General features: G+C 48.6%; 1 protein-coding gene across 1 annotated transcript in view; it reads left to right on the forward strand.

The window, feature by feature from the left end:
* The window catches only part of AGBL4 (ATP/GTP binding protein-like 4), a 646,044-nt gene that overhangs the window by 552,454 nt on the left and 74,034 nt on the right, over positions 1-19,556 (forward strand). The window contains exon 6 of the mRNA XM_015563308.1: positions 3,344-3,422. Within this exon, the coding sequence (XP_015418794.1) occupies positions 3,344-3,422 (79 nt within the window). The remainder of the gene's footprint in view (positions 1-3,343; positions 3,423-19,556) is intronic.

The following is a 19,556-nucleotide window of genomic DNA, read 5'->3' on the forward strand; positions in this document are numbered from 1 at the left end:
CCCATGCTATCAAGAGGGAGGTCATGGCTAACTAAGCACTTGCAAGTGCAGGTATGGGTCCACTAACCCTCATCATGAACCAAAGCCCAGCATGTGACTTCCATCCCCCACTTCCTCACCACCCTCCTGAGAGCTGTTACCGAACCCTCCTCTTTATGTGGGGGAAGACGACACTGCACATCAGCTGGTTGGCAAGGACTAGACCTCAGCTCTTCCTCCTGGTGCTTTTCCTTAAAGCCCCTCCATGATTCAGATCCTTCATAATTGAATTAATTAGACCTACACTGTGGGATGACACTGCAGGCAAGGCACATCCCCCTGGAGGGCAGCATGGGCAGTGGGCACAGCAGGGGTCTGCACTTGGGCAGGCCTGAGTCTGAGTCCTGCCACTTCCACCTCCCAGCCGGGGACCTTCAGCAAGTCCTCAATCCTCCTAGAGCCTCTGTTTCTTCACCTGCAAAAGAGGGGTAGCTGAATAGTCCTCACGGAGCTACTGGGAGGGCAAACGAGATCATGTATGTCAGGCTCAGGGCAATATCAGGCACGTGGAGGTGCCACTAGGCTGACTCTCTCTTCCTCTCTTCTCAGTAATCCTACCAGGTCATTGGGCAGCTCTCAGCCCTGCTCTTCAGGAAAGCCAAAGGATTCACTACATGTCAACTAGTAGAGGGGGGACCAGGCCCAGGTCTCCTGTCCCACAGCCCGGACCCTGCTGCTATGTGCTAAGGTGCCCACCAGGCCCTAGACTGGTGTAGAGCTGACCTTCCCTCTGGGAGGCCATGCCTCTGGTTGTCTTGTGGGAGTAAGAGGATGAGCAAGGAGACCCACAGACACACACATACACACACGCACACTCACGGCCTTCCTGCCTCCAGCTTTCCTGCCATCCTGCTTTCTCCCACCTCCCTGATTCAATCCGCGGGAAGGAAAGGACCCGGAAAACTTTTGAAGGGACAGACCGATCTTATGGGGCGATAGTGTCTCCCAGCAGGAGGGAAATTATTCTCCCCACTTGGCAGAGGAGGGTTCTTCTGCTCCCGAAGAGAGGAAAGAAATAGATGGAATCCGAGACTGTCAGTGCGGGCACACTCTGGGGAGTTTCTGAGTTCTTTCTTCTTATTGTAAAGACAAGAGTGGGCCCACCAAGCAAAACTGGGGCCCAGGGGCTCTGATTGCTGGTCTGTGGCTTTTCTAATTCAGTATCTTGTCCCCAAATCCCATAGTCATTAAACTTCACAGATCAGGACTCCTAGATCTAAATTCCATTCTGTTTTTCACTTTCCTCCATGTCTTTCAACCTTTGATCTAAGTGACTTTCTTAAAGCACATTACAATTTTAAGCTGTTGTGTCAGGCAGTTGGAACATAGGAGCTCTAACCCAGTCACAGAACAGCCTTTCAGATTAGTATTATTATGCATATGTCAATATAAGTTAACTAGTCAGAGAAAGCTGGTAACTTCTCTAGCTAACAACCAGTCATAATTTGAATACAGGTCCCAAGTCCATGCTCTTTCCACTACCTCCGCCCATACAATGGGTTTCCTCTCCACTCTTTACTTTCCCCAACATTTCTCCTCATATTCCTCTCCACTTCCCACCTTTCCCACCAAAACAATGTGGAAGGTCCCCTCCCAGTTTCCCGACCAATCGGAATGATGCCCGTTGAACTGTATCTGACCTCAAGCCAGGAGATGGATCTGAAACCTCTCCTCTCCATCCCCACCCTAACACTGGGAGCCAGAGCTCCGGGTGGCTGCGGCTTTTGGTCTGGCTTTGTTTTCTCTCATCATCTTATTAGCTGCCTAATTGGCAGCCCAATTAATCTGCTCATCTGTGAAGGAGGATGGATCACAATGAGCTACTCTGTTTCCAGAAGCCATTCTCTGAGGCAGCGTGGCCAGACCCTGAGCGCAGGCTGGCTCCTTGATGAAGGGCTGCCCCAGGAGCCGGGGTCAATTAGTGGACAGATTAAGCAATTATGAGCCCCTAACAAGGGTGCCTGGCATCATTACCCTGCCTGTTTACTGGCAAACTGCAGCTTTAGCATGAAGACCAAATAAATTAAGGCATCTGGTCTACTGCTGCATCGGCCGAGGAGTAAATGATGTCCAACTGGCTTGTGGCTGCCCATCGATTCTCGGCCTTGGCCTAATGAAAAGCCTGAGCCATCCCTCACTGGTCCCAGCAGCTCTGGAATGCGCTCTGGAGCGGAGCATCACTCCAGGAGCTAAGTGCCTGCTGCTGGGCATGGGGACTGTTCTCAGTCACCCTGCCGCCTCCTCCTGTCCGTCTGTCAAACCTACTCTTCCAGGGCCCAGATCAAAGCTGCTTCTCCCTGGTGAAGGATAGGTGTTGCTCTTCTGCATTTTGGAAGGGTTGTGTACTCTCTACTACTTTCCAGCATCACAGTCATTTCGTGGGATGCCAGGGTGCCATCTTGCCCATTGTTTTTGATCTTAGATGAAGGAGCATTGAAAGAGGAAGGCGAGGGCAAGAGCTCAGCATTGTTTTTTCACCTCCTCTCCTGTGGATGCATGCAGGCCATGACCAGAGGACATCAAGGAGGGAGTGGCAGGGTCAGACTTGCACTTTCGGAAGATCTCCTGGCTGCAGTGTTGGAAGGCATCTGTCAGAGGCATTGGCTGTCATCCAGACCAGATGTGGTGGTGGCAGAGAGCAGAAGAGAGGCAGAGGATGGGATGAGGGCAGCTTTGCTAGATTCAAAGAAGAGACTTGGGGATGGCCTGACTGGGGAAGGAGAGTCATGGAGAATTCAACTTTTCTAAATTTAGTGACCTGGAAGCAAGGTGGTGTTGGTGCTAGTGAGAAGCAGAGAGGGAATCTGGAACAGAGGACCCTCAAGGTGGGGAAAGGGACAGTTGGGGAACACTGAAGGAACCTCTCTCCTCATATGACTTTAGCCAGATCCCTTCTCCCCCTGCTTCCTGGTGTGCCCATCCTCAGCATGAAGATCCAGATCCCCAAGTCCCCTGACCCCATAGTCATCAATTTGATGTCAGCATTTAGTGGACTTCATCTGTCTGTCAAAACCCTGAGGGCTCTCCAAGGCTCAGCTCAAATGCTATCTTTTCTTGGAAGCAATCCCTGTGCTCTCCAGCCTGTCCTTGGGCTTCAATTTTACATCTTGACCTATCTCTTGGAAACAGAGATCTATATTTATAAAATTCTCCAGGCAGCACCTAACCCATAGTCCTACGTCCACAGTGGCTAACAACATAGACCCCAGTCCCCTACTGAGCTCTCACTATTTTCCAAGCTGAGGACAATGTGTTCCCTCCTTAAAAACCCTTTGAGGTTAACCCAAATGCTTTTCTTTCCCTGCTTGTGTCCTGCGGGAACACCTGGTCTTCAAGATTGCACCAATGCTCAACCCTGACGGAGTCTACCTGGGCAATTACAGGTGAGTGATGGGACAGGATGCTCAGAAGCTGGTAGTTGTAGGATGGTGGTATGGAAGCACTGAGAAAAAGGGGATGTATTTTTGAGGAAGGATTTTCAGACTTCCCATGAGTTCATTAGAGGAAGTTCACCCTGGCTCTTGAGAATGTGGCTAATGAACCTTGGCTCTTTCATGCTCAGTCACCTGAGATATCACTTGCTTGGGTTTTCTGAGCAGCTTGCTGGACCAGGAATCAAGTGCCTACTATCAGTTTTGGCACCTACTTCCAACGTAAGCTTAGGGAATTCACTTCCCCTCTGATGCTCAGTTTCTCTTGTGTAATGGAGACAATAATTACTTACCTGGCAAGGTATCTGTGAGCATCAGAAGAAATGGTGGTGATAACTATGCTTTGCAGAATATCATGTGGTGGTTATAATGATTGCTGTTTCATTTCTGTGTTTCTTCTTGGAGGCCATTAATGATGGAACGGCACCCCAGATCATCTGAATAGCATTTCTGTGTTTTGGGCTTACCAGCTAGCCCCACACTCACTCATGCACTCCCGTCTTGAGTTCTCTTTACCTGGTGCACCATAATTTATAGCCTAAATTCCACTGCTCAGGGGTTATCTGCTGAAAGGACATTGGATCCTCTCAGATAGTGTTCTTGCTCTTATTTCACAGTTGAGGCCACTGATTCGCCCAAAGTCACACCCAGTAAATCACTGACTGTCTAACTTCTCTGCCACTATTATATAGCTCTGTTGTTTATGAGTTCAACAACAACTCTCAAGAAAACATTCAAAGGGCTGGGCTTTCTTGAAAGGATCTGAATGACCTGGTGTCCATCCGTCTACCGTGCTGTCTCACCTCCCACACCGCACTCTTAGAACCATTGCTGTGGCCACACTAAGTAATGCCTTGTTCCCTGGATGTGTCCTGCTGGTCTCTGATCCCTTACCCTCTGCCCAGAACCCCCTTATCCCTTCTTCACCTCACTCACCCCTCTTCACAACTCATGCTGTTCCCCTTCTTCTGGGAAATGTTCCCTAATTCCCCAAACAGAACTGGTCACAGCCTTCTCTGACCTCCCACCAGCCTGGTTATTGAGCAAGTTTTATCCCATTGCATGGACCCCATTGACCCTCCAGCCACCAGAGAGCAGGGACTGAGCCCTAATGGTCTTTGTGTATACCCCAGCACCTGGCAGCAAGGATCAGCACATAGTGGGTGCTCAAAGAGTGTTTGATGAATATGAGTGAAGAAATGCAATGACTCAACTGATGAAGAAACTGAGGCCCAGAGATGAGATGGGACTTGCCAAATGTAGTGGCAGAGCTCAGACCAGAACCCAGGTTGTCTGGTGCCAGCCAGCTTCACTTCTAACAGAGCTGGTTTGCTGCTTTCCAAGAGCATGGCAATTCAGTCTAGAGGGGCCTCCTGATCCCCCTGGGTATGAGTTAGAGAGAGCCCACGGGAGGCATGATGCCTTAATTAAAGACAGTTTTGCTTCCTCTCTTAATTGGCTCTAGTGATGGTTCATTAGCACTGGCAAGTTTTACGGCTTGCTGCGGGCCTGAGTGCCGTGCAGTTCTCCTCCCAGGACAGAATGCTGTTAGTGATGATGGTGGTGGAATGACCGTTTGATTTATGTTAACATTTCTGTTTAATTATAAGAGCGGCCGTGGTCAGAGGGAGGTCAGTGATGTCCACACACACTGTTATGTCGTCATCTGCCCTCCAGGGATGATGCACTGGAAAGAGGTCTGTGACCTTGGCCAGGATGCCGCCCCTCCCTGGGATGGCCAGGGGGGTGGTGATGAGGAACCAGATGCGTTAATATGTCTTCGAGCTCCAGATTTTGTGATTTGGGATTTTAAGATGAAAGAGCTCGGACCCTCAGAAGTGGTTCTGCCCTGAAGTTTAAACCCCCAGCATTCTCCAAGTGAGAATGTGTGACTCTCATTAAGAGAGCAGGAGGAAATCTCTAACCACAGGCATTAATCTGTTGCTAAAACAGCTCTGAGTAGCAACAAAAGAGCCTATCAGTCACAAAAATTCACTACCAGATGTGGAAAGTGTACAAAGTAATGTAGTAAAGACTCAGAACTGAGAGCCCCAAGGTACCTTGGAGGTCCCCGAGACCAGCCCCTCCTGAGCCCCCGACTGATACAGCAGCAGTTCCCACAGTTTGATGGGACTTCCCACGGCATTATGGGAGCTGAGGGCAAGAATTCAGAGTTCGAGTAAGTTTGGGGAACACAGAGCTGAGAAAAGTTAAACATGTCCTTTTACAATAAGATTTTTCAGTTTCGAAAATGCTAATAAACGGGAATCTGAAGAAGGGAATATGTATTTAGTGTTCTCCAAATGTGCGTCAAGGAACCCTTTTCCTATGGAGCTTGTTCCCCCACCCCCTCCCCCATACACTCCCCCAGGGGTGTTAGGGTTTATAAAACACATCGCAGGAAATGCCATTTCAAGAATTCTGTTTGCTCACCCAGCCCATGTCAAGCTCTCCCACACTTATTTCATCCTTATAGCCACCCTGTGAAGGGGGGTAGGGGGGTCTTTGTTAAAATTTCCATGCTTGCAAATAATAAAAACCTTCTCAAATTAGCTTGAGTATAGGAGGAAAGGCAGGAAGGAGGGAGCATAGGACAGAGGAAGAGAGGGAGGAGGGGAGGGAGGGAGGGAGGGAGGGAGGAAGCTTATTACTTAAAGTATATAGAAACAAAGAGACAGAAGGCAGAATGGTGGTTGCCATGGGTGGGGGAGCGGGGGTGGGAAGGTATTGTTTAGTGGGCATAGACGTTCCGTTTTATAAGACGAAAAGAGTTTTGAAGAAAGATGATGTTGATGGTAGCACAACAATATGAATGTACTTAATACTATTGAACTGTATCATTAAAAATCATTAATATTGTGAGTTTGATGTTATGTGTAGTTTACAATTAAAAATGTAAGAATGGTATGGCTGCTGATGCAATGCGAGCATCTTCCTAGGTTCGGGGGGGACTGGAAGCCTAGAGGTCTTGCAGGATGAATACTGTAGCTTCAGGTGTTGCAGAGCCAAGAAGGTGCAAGGCAACTCCTGGTGGAAGGCCGTTGGGTTGGAATGGGGCCTGGTCCCTCCATCAGTGGCTGCCCATATGCGTTGCAGCGTTTGTACTGTCTCTCTCTCTCTCTGCTACCTCCTCCCCATCACTTCCTTGGCAGAGAAGAAAGCCTCCCCCTCTACCTGTGCCCCCTGTGTTCTCTTCTGAGCGTGCGGAGTGCACAGGTTGCCTTGCATTTGAGAAACAGACTCTCCATCTCCATCTGACAGCAGGACTCTGTGGTGGGTTTGCATTTCTTAATTAGGTGCTTGTCATTGTGTATTCCATAGAGCCACGTATAAGTAAACAGCCATAGACCTTTGAATAAATTTATTGGTTTTATTTATGTTTCTGGGCATAAAAAAATCTATAATTACCAGGTACAGCCTCAGTATAACTGGTATTTAATGACAATTACTTTTTGTTGCCATAGAAATGAGTCCAAAGTAGTTACCCATAATTTCTCATTTCCCAAACCTCACACATGCTGGATTGCAATATTACCATAGTAATTGCCTATTAGTCATCATAAAATACGCAGTTACCCAAAAGATAGCAAGGGGCTGTGAAATTTCTCATCTTCAGAAAACCTCGCTGCTTCTTGGGAGTGTGGCGGCGGGGCGAGGCGCAGACTCCCCGGGCGGTGAGAGTGATTCGCTGTGTAGATGGCTCCGTGGTGGAGAGATGCTGCCACGCTCTGCAGACCGCGCCTCGTTATGTCTCTTGGCCCTGGCACTCCTCACGCTGCAGAGGAGGCGCGAGTGCAGTAAATCCAATTTAACTAAGGTTTGTGGAGGGCCTGCTGAGTGCCAGGGCCCAGGTGGGGCTCCGGGAAGCTGACGGCAATCGGAGGCAGCCCTTCTCCATGAGAAGCCCTGTGTTTGGACTAGAGCAGTGGTTCTCAACCTTGGCTGCACACTAGAATCACCTGGGAATCTTTTTCAAATCCTGATTTCTGGGCCTCATCCTCTGGAAATTCTGTTTCTTTGTTACTAATGCTGTGGCCTCACCCCATAACAAAGAAACAGAATTTCCGGAGGATGAGGCCCAGAAATCAGGATTTAAAAAAGATTCCCAGGTGATTCTAATGTGCAGCCAGGGGTGAGAACCACTGGACCAGAGGGTGTGTGAATGATGCTATGGAGGCTTCCTCTAATGCCTAAGTGCCTACAACTGTACGTCATCTATATCATCACATGTGACCCTCTCAGCAGCCCTGCGATGGAGGTAGCATTGTAGCCCCATTTTAAATAGAGAAGGAAACTGAGGCACAGCGGTGCCAACGAGCCTGCCCCAGGTCCCTCCGCAGGAAGGGCAGAGCAGGTTGGTGAACCAGGCAGGCCCATTGTAGCCTGCCACAGATTTCACCCCCACTCTGCTGCTCCTGTAAACAGGAGGGCTGCCCTCTGACCAGAGATGAGGGTGGGGTTTTGAAAGATGGAGGGTATATAGGCGTTCACCAGACATAGAAGGGAGAGAAAGAGAGATTTGTACAGCAAAACAGCGTTAACGATGGCAGAGGGTGAAACACCAGGGAACTATTTCCAACACACACACACACACACACACACACACACACACACACACACATTATAACTGTCTGGCTTTGCCCACTTCAACATCCAAAGAAGGAAATATTTTGAACTGGCTAAAACAGAACAGAACATAAAATTAGCTGTGTGAAATACATGTCAATAGCCCCTTTGTTCTCTGACAGCATAACAACTGTGCATTTATTTTTCATCAAGTAGAAACGGAAAACAAACATCCGCTGCAAGGATTCCTCACAGGAAGACCTGCTGGCCCCTCTCCCTGAGCCTCCTTCCCAGCCAGCCATGTTTCAGCCACGTGGTGACTCTGTCAGCACCATCAGCCTTGGAGGGAGAGGAGAGCTTGGACAAAGTATCCCTAAGTGACAGCAGTACCCTCTCTTTGTCTACCTGCAGCTGCGTCTGGGCGGTTCTCTCCCTCCCAAAGCATCATGTTGCACTGATGCTTGCCTGGACCACTTGGGAGGGTTTATATTCAGGCTAAGCCTGCCGGCCCATCCCTTCTGCTTCTCCGCCCTGAAGGATCTCTCAGGTTCAGTCCATTATTTACACGGTAGCTCTTCGGCTGTTTGAAGAATGGGTACCTCCGCTCCAACCATTGCCCGTTCCTGTTCTCCAGACTGAAGATCCCCAACGCCTCCCAACTTTCCACGTGGCACCTGAAATCCACTTCTCTCCCTTTCCTTCCTGCTGTCCCCTGAACAGGCTCCAGATGCTGGTCATTGAGGCATGGTGTCCAGGACTGAACAGTTACAACGATGATGGCGATGATGAGAATGGCAGTGTTGATGGTGATGAAGAGCTAAGCTCTAGAGAGCCTCCTGGGCCTGGCACTATTCTAGGCATGTCACATGCACTGTTTCACTTAATTCTTAGAACAACTCCATTACTATTCACATTTTTACAGGTGAGGAAACTGAGGCATAGGTAGGTCAGGAAACACACTCAAGTTATAGAACCAGCTAGTGGAACAGGAGCAGGCAGGGACCATCAGAAGCCCAATTCTGAGGACTGTGCTTCAGTGTACAGCCCATGTGCACCCTGCTGCCCAACATGGAGCTCTTTTCAACCTGAACCTTTCTACCTGTATTTCTAAGTTGCGACTCCCCAACTTCTCTGAGAGCCCTACGGGAAGCCTGTGGCAGAGCGGGGCAGAGACCCTCTCCATCTCTGAGCAAAGAAGAAACCAAGTCACAATGAGGCTAAGTAACTCGCTCAAGGTCACACAGTGAGTGAGCCCCATAGTTCGGGTGAAGCAGGAGCTACAGCAACGGCCAGACAGCGCCTTGCCTCCCAGAGGTGCTCTCCTGCTTTATGTAACCTGAGTGATGTTCCTATGGCGGCTGAAAGGACATTGGGGCTGGCAGTGTAATCAGGTGTCTAACCCACAAGCCCAGGCCGCCAAAACCAATTATTCAAATGAGCTTCCCAGCCAGATTCCACAGGCCAGGCCAGATGGCTGGGTGTCTGTGAAGGCAGCTCCCCATCCCTGTCCCTGCAAGCAGCTGCACAGCATTTCGAAGTTAGAGTTGAGAGTAAGTTGATTTTAATAATTGACTCTTTGGTGAAGACAGGCCTCTGAGGAGTCAGGAGCCCAGAGTTAGTGGCTGGGAATCTGGAGGAGCAAGGCATGGTGATAGAATCAAGAACGTCATTCATTTCGCCCAACTGGCCTGGCTCAGTGGTTGAGTGTCAACCTATGAACCAAGAGATCATGGTTTAATTCCCTGTTAGGGCACATGCCAGGTTGTGGGCTCAAATCCAGGGAGTATGCAGGAGGCAGCTGATCAATGATTCTGTCTCATCATTGATGTTTCTATCTCCTTTTTCCTCCCTTCCTCTCTGAAATATATATCTCACCATTTCTGGTCCTAGTTCCCAAACCACTGCTTGAAAAGGGTCAGCTCTCCCTGTATGCCCCCCCCCACCCCCCCCACTGTAGCTCCCACCGACCATCAGAAGGATCCTAAACTTGTTAGCTTGGCATTCAAGGATGAGCCCAGGCCTGCAAGTTCCTTCTCAGCTTCATCTCCCACTGTCCACTACACCACCCTCCACAGGTCCCCTTGCCTCCCCGGGCCCTTTCCGGTGCCCTGCGGCGGCCCACTCAAGCCCACACCTGGACCCTCGCTGCCACTCTGCCTGTGCTGAAGAAGACTTTTAACCAAATGGTTTCTTCTCCCTCTTCTTTTTCTCCTTCCCTCAAACGTTCACCAGCACACACTCTGTGCCAGGCACTGGGGGCTGAGGCGGCCTTCCATGGTGGAGGAGGTGCCCTGTGGTATGCGTCATGAGGAATGGGTGGGAGTCACCAGGGACTTCTAAATCATAGGAATCATAATGGCGAATACCAGCAGGGATGATAACCCAAGCAGTAACTGAACATATCCTGGCTCCCAGATCTTGTGCTAAGTGTTTTATATGTATGATCTCCACTGGAAATGTAGGGGTCAGAGCTCATCATGCTCCCCCGCCCACCCCACTTTTGCCAATTTCAAAGGAAACACAGGGATCAGAGGGACAGAGGTCAAAGCATTAGCTTTATTGTTGATAAAAGCCGGATTTGGAAAGCATGGTTTATCTCCGTGGCTAAAATTGGCCTCCTTTTATCTCACCCCAAAATTCAACTTCCCTACCAGCCACAGGCAGAGCATGCAGGAGCTGCCTCCCAGGGGCACCCCTCAGGGCAGGAGGAGGCCAGAGTGCACCGTCCCTACAAATCTAAACAACTGTGCCGGGAAGGGCCGGGCCCAGCAGGCCCTGGCCATTTTTCATGCTGACCCAGCAGATAAGTTCCATCCCCTCCCTTGGAAAGAGTAAGCGAGCAGATGGAGGTGAAGTGCCATTCTTTCTACTCCTGGGGACTGAAAGTCCCTACTGGGATTGAAAGCAATGGTGGGGGTTGTCCCAATAACCAACCTCATGAGCCTACTATAGTATGAGGTAGGTTCTGTGCGGTTCTCATATTACAGAAAAGGAAATTGAAGCACAAAGAGAGGTTAAATCATTTTGCCAAGGTCCCATGGTGGTGGGAGATCCAGGCATCAAAACCAGGGAGCTAACTCAGAGCCCATGTGCTTGCCTCTGAGCCTACTGCCTGTGCCCTGGGTGTACTGGGAGCCTCGGGAATATCAGTGATCTGGCGTGACTGGTGCATGTGGTCAGGGCACAGCCCACAGTGTAGGTTTACCTACGGTGCAAAGGCACCAGCTAACAGGGCAGGTGGAGGCTGCCTTGTAGCCCAGGCCTGACAAGCCTTGAGACTTGGAGGAATCACATCTGCCTACAGAAGGGGGAGAGTCTTTTCAGTGAGTTCATAGGCCTTCATATGAGACTTGCATGGTGCACAGATTGGAAACGTGGCGCAAGAAGCTGGAGGCATACGTGGGGACCAGATTGTGGAGGGCCCAAGGATCGTACCGAGATCCAACCATAAGGCCAGCAACACTGTGTGCATTTACCTCAAACTCGGCAGCATTCCCAGCGTTTTACATGGATGATTCCATTTAATCCTCACAGCAACCCTCTGAGGTTGGCAAAGTCTGCTATTTGCACAGGTGTTGAGGCGCAGAGAGGTTAAGCCACACAGCAAATACGCGGCCGGGCCAGGATCTCATCCTAGCAGAGTGGCCCCCAGTCCACACTCACAATCTAAGCCACTGTGGGGTCTTCACCAGCTGGGCAGTGGCCTTGCCAGCTCCCAGATCTTGTGAAGATCTAAAGGATTCCTCTTCCTCTTTATGTTTCTTCTGTCCCTTTTCACTTAAGAAACTGAAATAGCCATTTCCCAGCTGCAAGGGCTGGTGCACACCTTTAGAAAATGTGCCGCTTCAGGCCTGTCAAATGGTTCTTTTTGCTCCTATCAGAGTTCTTAGGAAAAACACACAAACATTGGTTCTGGAATGGACTTCCAACTCTACGTAGCAGTGTGTCCTTGGCCTCCGTTTCCCCATCTTTGAAATGTGGGAATTGGACTTTATGAAATCGTGGGTGCCTTCTGGTTGTGACTGGCCCTCCCACGTGTAACAAGCACTGTGGAGAGTCCCCAAGCCTGGTATTGGGTGCCATCAAGCAGGGGAGAGGAAGGACAAAGGGTGACTCCCAGAGCCCAAGCTTTCCAGAAGGGAGAAGGCACCCAACACAGCTGCTCTTTGTCCACTAAGAATATGTTCAGGGAGAAAGGGCCCAGACAGTTTTTATAAAAATATATTTTATTGATTTTTTACAGAGAGGAAGGGAGAGGGATAGTTAGAAACATCGATGAGAGAGAAACATCGATCAGCTGCCTCCTGCACACCCCCTACTGGGGATGTGCACACAACCCAGGTACATGCCCTTGACCGGAATCGAACGCGGGTCGTTCGACCGCCAAAGGGGTAGCGACCCACAGGTTGAGAACCGCTGGGTTAGGCAAACAGTTTAAGTTTGGAGCCAATCCATTTTCCAGGTGGGCTCTGAGCACCCCTTCCCCAATCCTGCCACCTTCTAGGCAGGCCACCGGTACAGGGTAAAGACCAGATGGACCTTGGAAGTGGGAGACCCGAGCACTGAGCATGATTCTATTATGGACCTTGGGCATGTCCACATCCCCCCCTTCCTTAACCACCCCCCTCCCTCCCCACACACACAGACATGCAGTTTGTGCCCTGCACAAAGGCTCCTGGTCCAGGGGGCCAGTGGAGCTGCAACTCTGCCCCCACCCCCAAGTCTGACCGGAGCAAGTGGCAGCATTTTGTACTTCACCTACCCAGAAGCGGTACCTGTTAAAAATTGTCAGCCTGGAGAGGGTTCCTTTTGTCAATTTGTATAAAGGTGCCCTTTATGCTAGACCCCCTTCTGAGACGTAGTTTCCCCATTTAAAAAATAAGGGTGTTGCATTCACCCCTCACCTTACATGAGCCTCTCCATCAGGCACTGACCTGACTCCCAGGACTGCTGAGAGAATAGAGAGATGGCCAAGAACACAGCTTTAGAGCCAGGCAGACTGAGTTCCAGTCCTGCCTCTGCCACTTATCCTTGCTGGCCCGGGACAAATTGCTCACCCTTTCTGAGCCTCTGTGTGCACAGGTGAGCCAGAAGTTGGCGGTGGACCTGGCATTGTGCTCCCAGTGCAGACTCAATGGCAAACAAGACAGCTTCCGCCTCGGCCCTCTAAGGGCTCTTAGGACTTTGAACAAAACAGATGAATTTGGCCAAGGTCACAAAACTACTTACTCACTGGTGGTCTGTGCCACAAACCCAAGTCCTTCTGACTTGAAACCTATGTTCTCATTCATAGTCCTCCCTGATCCACAGCCCTGGTCCTAGATCTCTCCTGGTGATCATCTAAGAAGGGACATGAGTGAAATGCTTTAACTATCCTGGGGGAGGTGATGAGGAGTGGATGTGCTATAATTATCCTTAGTGTTCGGGACAGAGGACACTGCCTGCTGTCCTCCATCTCCACCACAGCACAGCCCACCCCACCTGCAAGGCATTTTGCAGGAGCTGCTGATGACAGATTGTCTGGCATCTGACACTGGCCAATCAATGGAGCTGGAAGGTGTCTGGGGCCAAGGGCAATTGAATCACAACCTTTTAGTGCTATTAAGTAAAGCGATATTTATTTTGCTTTTGGTGCAAATCTACTTAATCCAATCCAGCTCATTGGCAATGCTGAAAAACTGCTGCGTTTGAGAGACAATTGCACATGAACCCCATGCATCCCTGCTTGTCAATGCACCATTCTGGGAATAGGCAGCCCCACGGTGCTCAGAACAAGATTGATCTGGAGCCACCATGCTATGTTTTTCTCCATCCTTTACAGGAGATGAAAAGGAAATTATAAAGAGGGGAATTAAAATCATTGCTCTCATTCTAGCTGCCATTATTGCAATGGGGATGAAGCATGATGCCCTTCATGAGATGGAGCTATTTATTTGCCATTTTAATGTTCTCAGGAGCCATTGCATCTCTGCCATTGAGGAGAGGAGAGACCAGTACAGTTCAAGGAGAGCAAAGGAGTAGCTTAGTATCTCTTTCAGAGATCACACAGATTCTCCAGTAGCTGGGGAGATCTCAAGGGGTCACTGTAGACCATCCTGGCATCAATAAGACATGGATTCAAATGCAGGCTCTATCTCCTAGTAGTTGTCAAGTGACCTTCTCAAGGTTAAATCTCTCTTGCATTTTATTAACTTTATTTTGTTGTTGTTAATCCTCACCCAAGGATATTTTTTCATTGCTTTTAGATAGAGTGGAAAGGAGGGAGGGAGAGGGAGAGAAAGAGAAGCATCAATTGAGACACACTTATTGGTTACCTCCTACACATGTCCCAACTGTTGCTGGGCAACAAACCTGCAACCCAGGTGTGTGCCCTTGACCAGGAATCAAACCTGAAACCCTTAGTGCAGTGGTTCTCAACCTTGGCTTCACATTAGAATCACCTGGGAATCTTATTAAAATCCTGATTTCTGGGCCTCATTCTGTTTCTTTGTTGTGGGGTGGGGCCACAACATTAGTAACAAAGAAAGAATTTCTGGAGGATGAGGCCCAGAAATCAGGATTTTAAAAAGATTCCCAGGTGATTCTAATGTGCAGCCAAGGTTGAGAACCACTGCCTTAGTGTGTTGGCTGATGCTCTAACCACTGAGAATACCAGCCAGAGCTCACTGTTTTATAAAACAGGATAAATAATACCTACCTCACTTGGTTATTGCAAAAGAGTCTAGCATATAACAGATACTTAAATATTTTTCAAAATATCAAGTAATTTTCTAAATCTTGTTTGCAGATTTTCAGGACATTTACTTATGCATTTGTGTATCTATTCATTCACTCTTTTATTCAACAGATATGTTGAAACTTCTCTGCACCTGGGTCTGTAGTAGATAAGTTGGAGTGGAGGTGGGCAAGATGACCCAGACATAGTCCCTGCCCTCATTGGGCTCACAGTTTGAAAGGAAAAAGAAAAGATACTCAAGAGTATCCCTGGCTCAATAGCAAGAAATCATATATTATGAGGTCACATATAAATTTGATTTCCATAAATTCAGATTTTCTAAAATGGTCCTAATGCCAAATATTCTAACTCATTGATGCCATCAATAGTTCCATTCTTGTCAGAATGTGGGTCCTGATTTTGAGCTCATGTAGATATTTCATCCTTAAAAATAACAGAAGAGCCCTAACTGGTTTGGCTTAGTGGATGGAGCATCGGCCTGCGGACTGAGGGGTCCCGGGTTCGATTCCAGTCAGGACATGTGCTTTGGTTGAGGGCACATCCCCAGTGGGGGGTGGGGGTGGGGGGGTGGGAGACAGCTGATCGATGTTTCTCTCTCATCAAAGTTTCTGACTATCCCTCTCCCTTCCTCTCTGTAAAAAATTAATTTTATAAAACAGAAGAGAAGAGCCATAAGGAGGCAGAGACCCAGTATTTCCCACTCAGTGACTAAACTGGCAATCACCAAAGAGCTTATTGTGGTGCTTACAGCCTAGTTAGGGACACAAGCACCATTCTCACTTCCCTGACTGAACATGCCACCCCTCTGCCTGGAATTCTCACTCTCTCATGCCCCGAGGTTGGGCACACTCCCATCACCTCTTCAAAGCTCAGAGTGACTCAGGAACTCCCAGTGGCAAGGATTAGGTCCCATGCACGTATCAAATGTTGAAAAATGAATGCAACCAATGTTAAGATACTGGTAACTCTCTACTATTTGATGTTTCTTTTAAAAACCTGTATCCATCCTTTTTCTAGAGTATTTTGTTTTCTTTGTATTTTCACTTCATTGGAAAGGTATGCTTCCTGTATGTTTCTACCTCTTGGGTAAAGCCAGTCATTGATGTTTTAGAATCACAGGAGAGGGCTGGAAGAGAGACCTGTGAGTGAAGTACACATGGAGCTCAGGAAGGGAGGAGGCTCTCCTGAGATGATATAGACTTTCGAGGTGGGGCCTGTGCTTCTGGCCCCTAAGCCAGGGCTCCTACATCATTACTAAGATGTTTTGTTTAGTAAATACCCACTGCCGGGAACCAATTCCAGCATGTCATAATTTCAAGAGTTTCATCAAAAGGTTGATGAGACTTGGGGACTCAGCAGGGTTGAGTCACACATGTAGTCACCTGTTGGGAATGTCTAAAGGCATTTCCCCAAACCTGAATAGGAAACTGATTGAGGCTGCCAGACAGTTAAAGGGCATTTTAATCTACATGTTATTGCCTCCTACTGGCCAAACACCTGAACAGCCGTAGGCTAATTCCCCCATTCTGACAATGGACTCCGTACCAAACCCTGACCCTCTGCCTCGCCTCAGGACAAGTTGTGTGAATAAAAAGCATGGTGTCCTGGGGCTGAACCCTTCTTGATGCTGGAACAAGACGCCCAGCAACCCACCTACTGATAGATGGGTTGCCATTGGAAGCATTCTTTAAAAGTCAGTTCAAAAAGCATCCAGAGCTGATACTACCCATTAAAGAGTTTCAAAAATGCTCACACTTCTGAAAGACTCCGGGATCCTCTGAAGGTTCATGTTGCCTTTGAATTGGCAGCCACGCTATTTTCAGCAGATGGTTGGATCAAGGGGCTAGTCTTTCAGGATCTCTCACCTGAACACTCTTCCTTCAGTTTTGAATGTCACTTTTTTTAATCAAAGAGGCTTCCTGGAAGCAACATGGCCACATGGACAGACCACAGGGCACAGGGCCAGGACACCTGGATTCTGGCTTGGGTGTGTGGAGGAGTGGTGAAGTGACCTTGGAAGAATGCCTCACCATCTCTGGCTCCTAACACTTCTGCCTGTTAACGGAGCCCACCTGTGTGGCTGGTGACTGTGGGAATATATCATATGATACAGGAAAATGCTTGTAAAAAACTGAAATGTTCACTCAACAACGTCTTCAGTGTCTACCACAGTTCTGGTTCTTTGTCAGGCATGGAAATCCAAGCATGAACATGGCATTGTCCTTGCCCTGAAGGAAATCATGGGCCCATGGGGAAGACAGACTCTGCCATGACTGCATCTTGTGCTGTATACACTCTGAGGGGGTGAGCGATGGATACTATAGGAGCAGAGGGAAGCACCTATCACATTACAGAGAGTAAGTCAAGAAGCCTCCCTGCAGGAGATGATAGTTAGGAGATGACAATTTCAACAAGCCCGCAGTCCCCACCACTGGCCACTGTTTAGTCAATATTCTCTCTGCTGAGGATCCTGCCAGGCTATTTACATTCATTCATGTACACAATCCAGAAGGTCAAGGTTGTTATACTAATTATACATATGATAAAACAGAAACCCAGAGAAGTTTTTAAAAAAGAAAATTAAAAATGGTCACATAGCCGGTAAAGAATATAGCCCAAACTTAAATCTCACTGTGACTCCCAGAGCCCCTGGTCTTCACAGTGTAGCCTCCTTGTTCTGGGTGACTCCACTCACACGAGGCAAAAACGGAGGGAGAAAGTCCCTGGAAGACAAAGTTCAGCTACCAGGAAGGAAGACGTTCCTAACAGAGCCGGTGCAGCTGATCTGCACATGATTGCCAGGTCACAACAAGGGAGCATCGGCCCATATGTCTCTGTGGTGGGAGAAGACTCATCATCTCGGAACCATGGAAAGAGAACCCTCCCACCCCACCACAAACACACTCCATCTAATCACAAGGTTTCATGCCAGGTATTCCCCAAAGAAAATGGACAAATGCCTCCTATGTTGGGACGGCAGAATGAACTCAGCTCCCAGACTGAGGAAAAAATGGGATGTCAACCTGACCATTGCTGACCGTTGTCCACTCAAGCCCCTAATGGACTATAAGGTTATTAGTCATAAAGGATGAAGCATAAAACTCTACAGCAATATAACATTTTGAGCTGCTATTATGTGCCAGAATCTGTGCTAAATTAAGTTGGTTACATGTGTTATGTCATTTAATCCTCACAACATTGTCCTGAATTATAAATGGACATGAGCCTGTGATTATATCTTCTTTCTCCCGTTGGACTATGCACCCTGAGGGAGGGACTGTCCAACTGCTTGTGCAACAATCCTGACATCACTTTTTCTCAAGCAAGTTGTTTATAACCTCTCTGTGCTTCAGTTTCCACATCTGCAAAATGGGTGTAATAGTAGAATCTACTCCATAACATCAACTTAGAGAAAGTATTTTGTACTAGTAAAGTACTTAACTCTTGGGGCAAAGTAATGTCAGTAGATGCTCCATTGTGTTCCCTTGATGGTGATGTTGTAGCCTGTATGCAGGACTATCCTGTTTTCACTGCAGTCAATGAGAAGGCAACACCAGTGTTTGGTTGGTCTAAACACAGTGATACAAAGACAAAATAACAAAACTCCCTCTCAGGCTTTCAAGGCCCTTCACCCTCATCTCCCTCCACAGCTTCACCATCACCACCCACTCACTATGTACTCTATGATTCAGTCAAACCAAACTATCCACCTTTCCCCCAACATCCTAGGGGACTTCACAGTTCCTTTCCTTACTTACACTGTTCCTTCTGTCCCCAACACCTGGAAAAATTCATGGCCCAACTCAAATGGCTTTTCATCAATGAAGCCTTTCCCCATTGGTCCCCACAAAACATTGGTTATCTACCACTAGAGGCCCAGTGCATGAATTCATGCATGGGTAGGGGTCTGGCTGCCCCGACCCAATTGGGGCCATTGGGCTGGGCCAGCAGTGGGGAGGGGATGTGGGAGGTTGGCCAGCCCTGCCTCCAATGAGGGGTGCTGATTGGGCCAGGGCTGGCTTGGGGGAGCTGGGAGGTTGACTGGCCGGTCCTGCCCCCCATCGCGGTGGTGAGGCTGATGGAAGGTGGGGCTAACTGGGGGGAGGGGCCGCAGGTGATTGGTGGCCTGGCCCCGCCCCCTGGTCTAACTCCAGGTCGAGGGGACAGTTTGCATATTAGGCTTTTATTATATAGGATAGGGTCCCCAGCATGCTGATTTTAAGTAATAGGAGGAAGTCATTATTATTTAATCACCATCTCCACTCCAACCATCTCGAAGGAGAGGTAGGTCCCCAGTGGAGTCCTTTATTTTTCTGAATAGGGTGGTAAGTGCGGATGCAAATGTAGTAATCTGAGAGGGGATAAAATTGTATTGCTTAGGGAAATAGAGGAGCTTGGAAAATAAGATGGGGATGTAAAATAGTGGGACAGAGGGGCAGATAAGAAAAAGGGGGCCAATTTGGGCAGAGAAAGAGATAATGGCCATTATCTATTTGACTGTGGTTAAAAACCTGCAAAAAGCAGAATTTTATTGCACAGGTAATGGAAAGCCATAGGCGAATCTTGATCAGAAAAGCAAGATGGATGAGGGTGGGAGACATTCTCAGGACGGGAGGAGGCTGCATTAGAGAGGAGGAGAGTGGTGATTTGACTTGGGAGCAAGCACAGGGTTTCTGGAAGTTGTACCTGATCTTGTGTTGGCCTGGGCAGTGCCAGCAATGTGCACAGGCCCAGCAGATGGAGGCCTACGGACAGAGGCCTGGAGGAGGTACTTCTCCCAAGTA

The sequence above is a fragment of the Myotis davidii genome, unplaced genomic scaffold (genome assembly GCF_000327345.1).
Source record: "Myotis davidii unplaced genomic scaffold, ASM32734v1 scaffold539, whole genome shotgun sequence".
NCBI classification, from domain to species: domain Eukaryota; kingdom Metazoa; phylum Chordata; class Mammalia; order Chiroptera; family Vespertilionidae; genus Myotis; species Myotis davidii.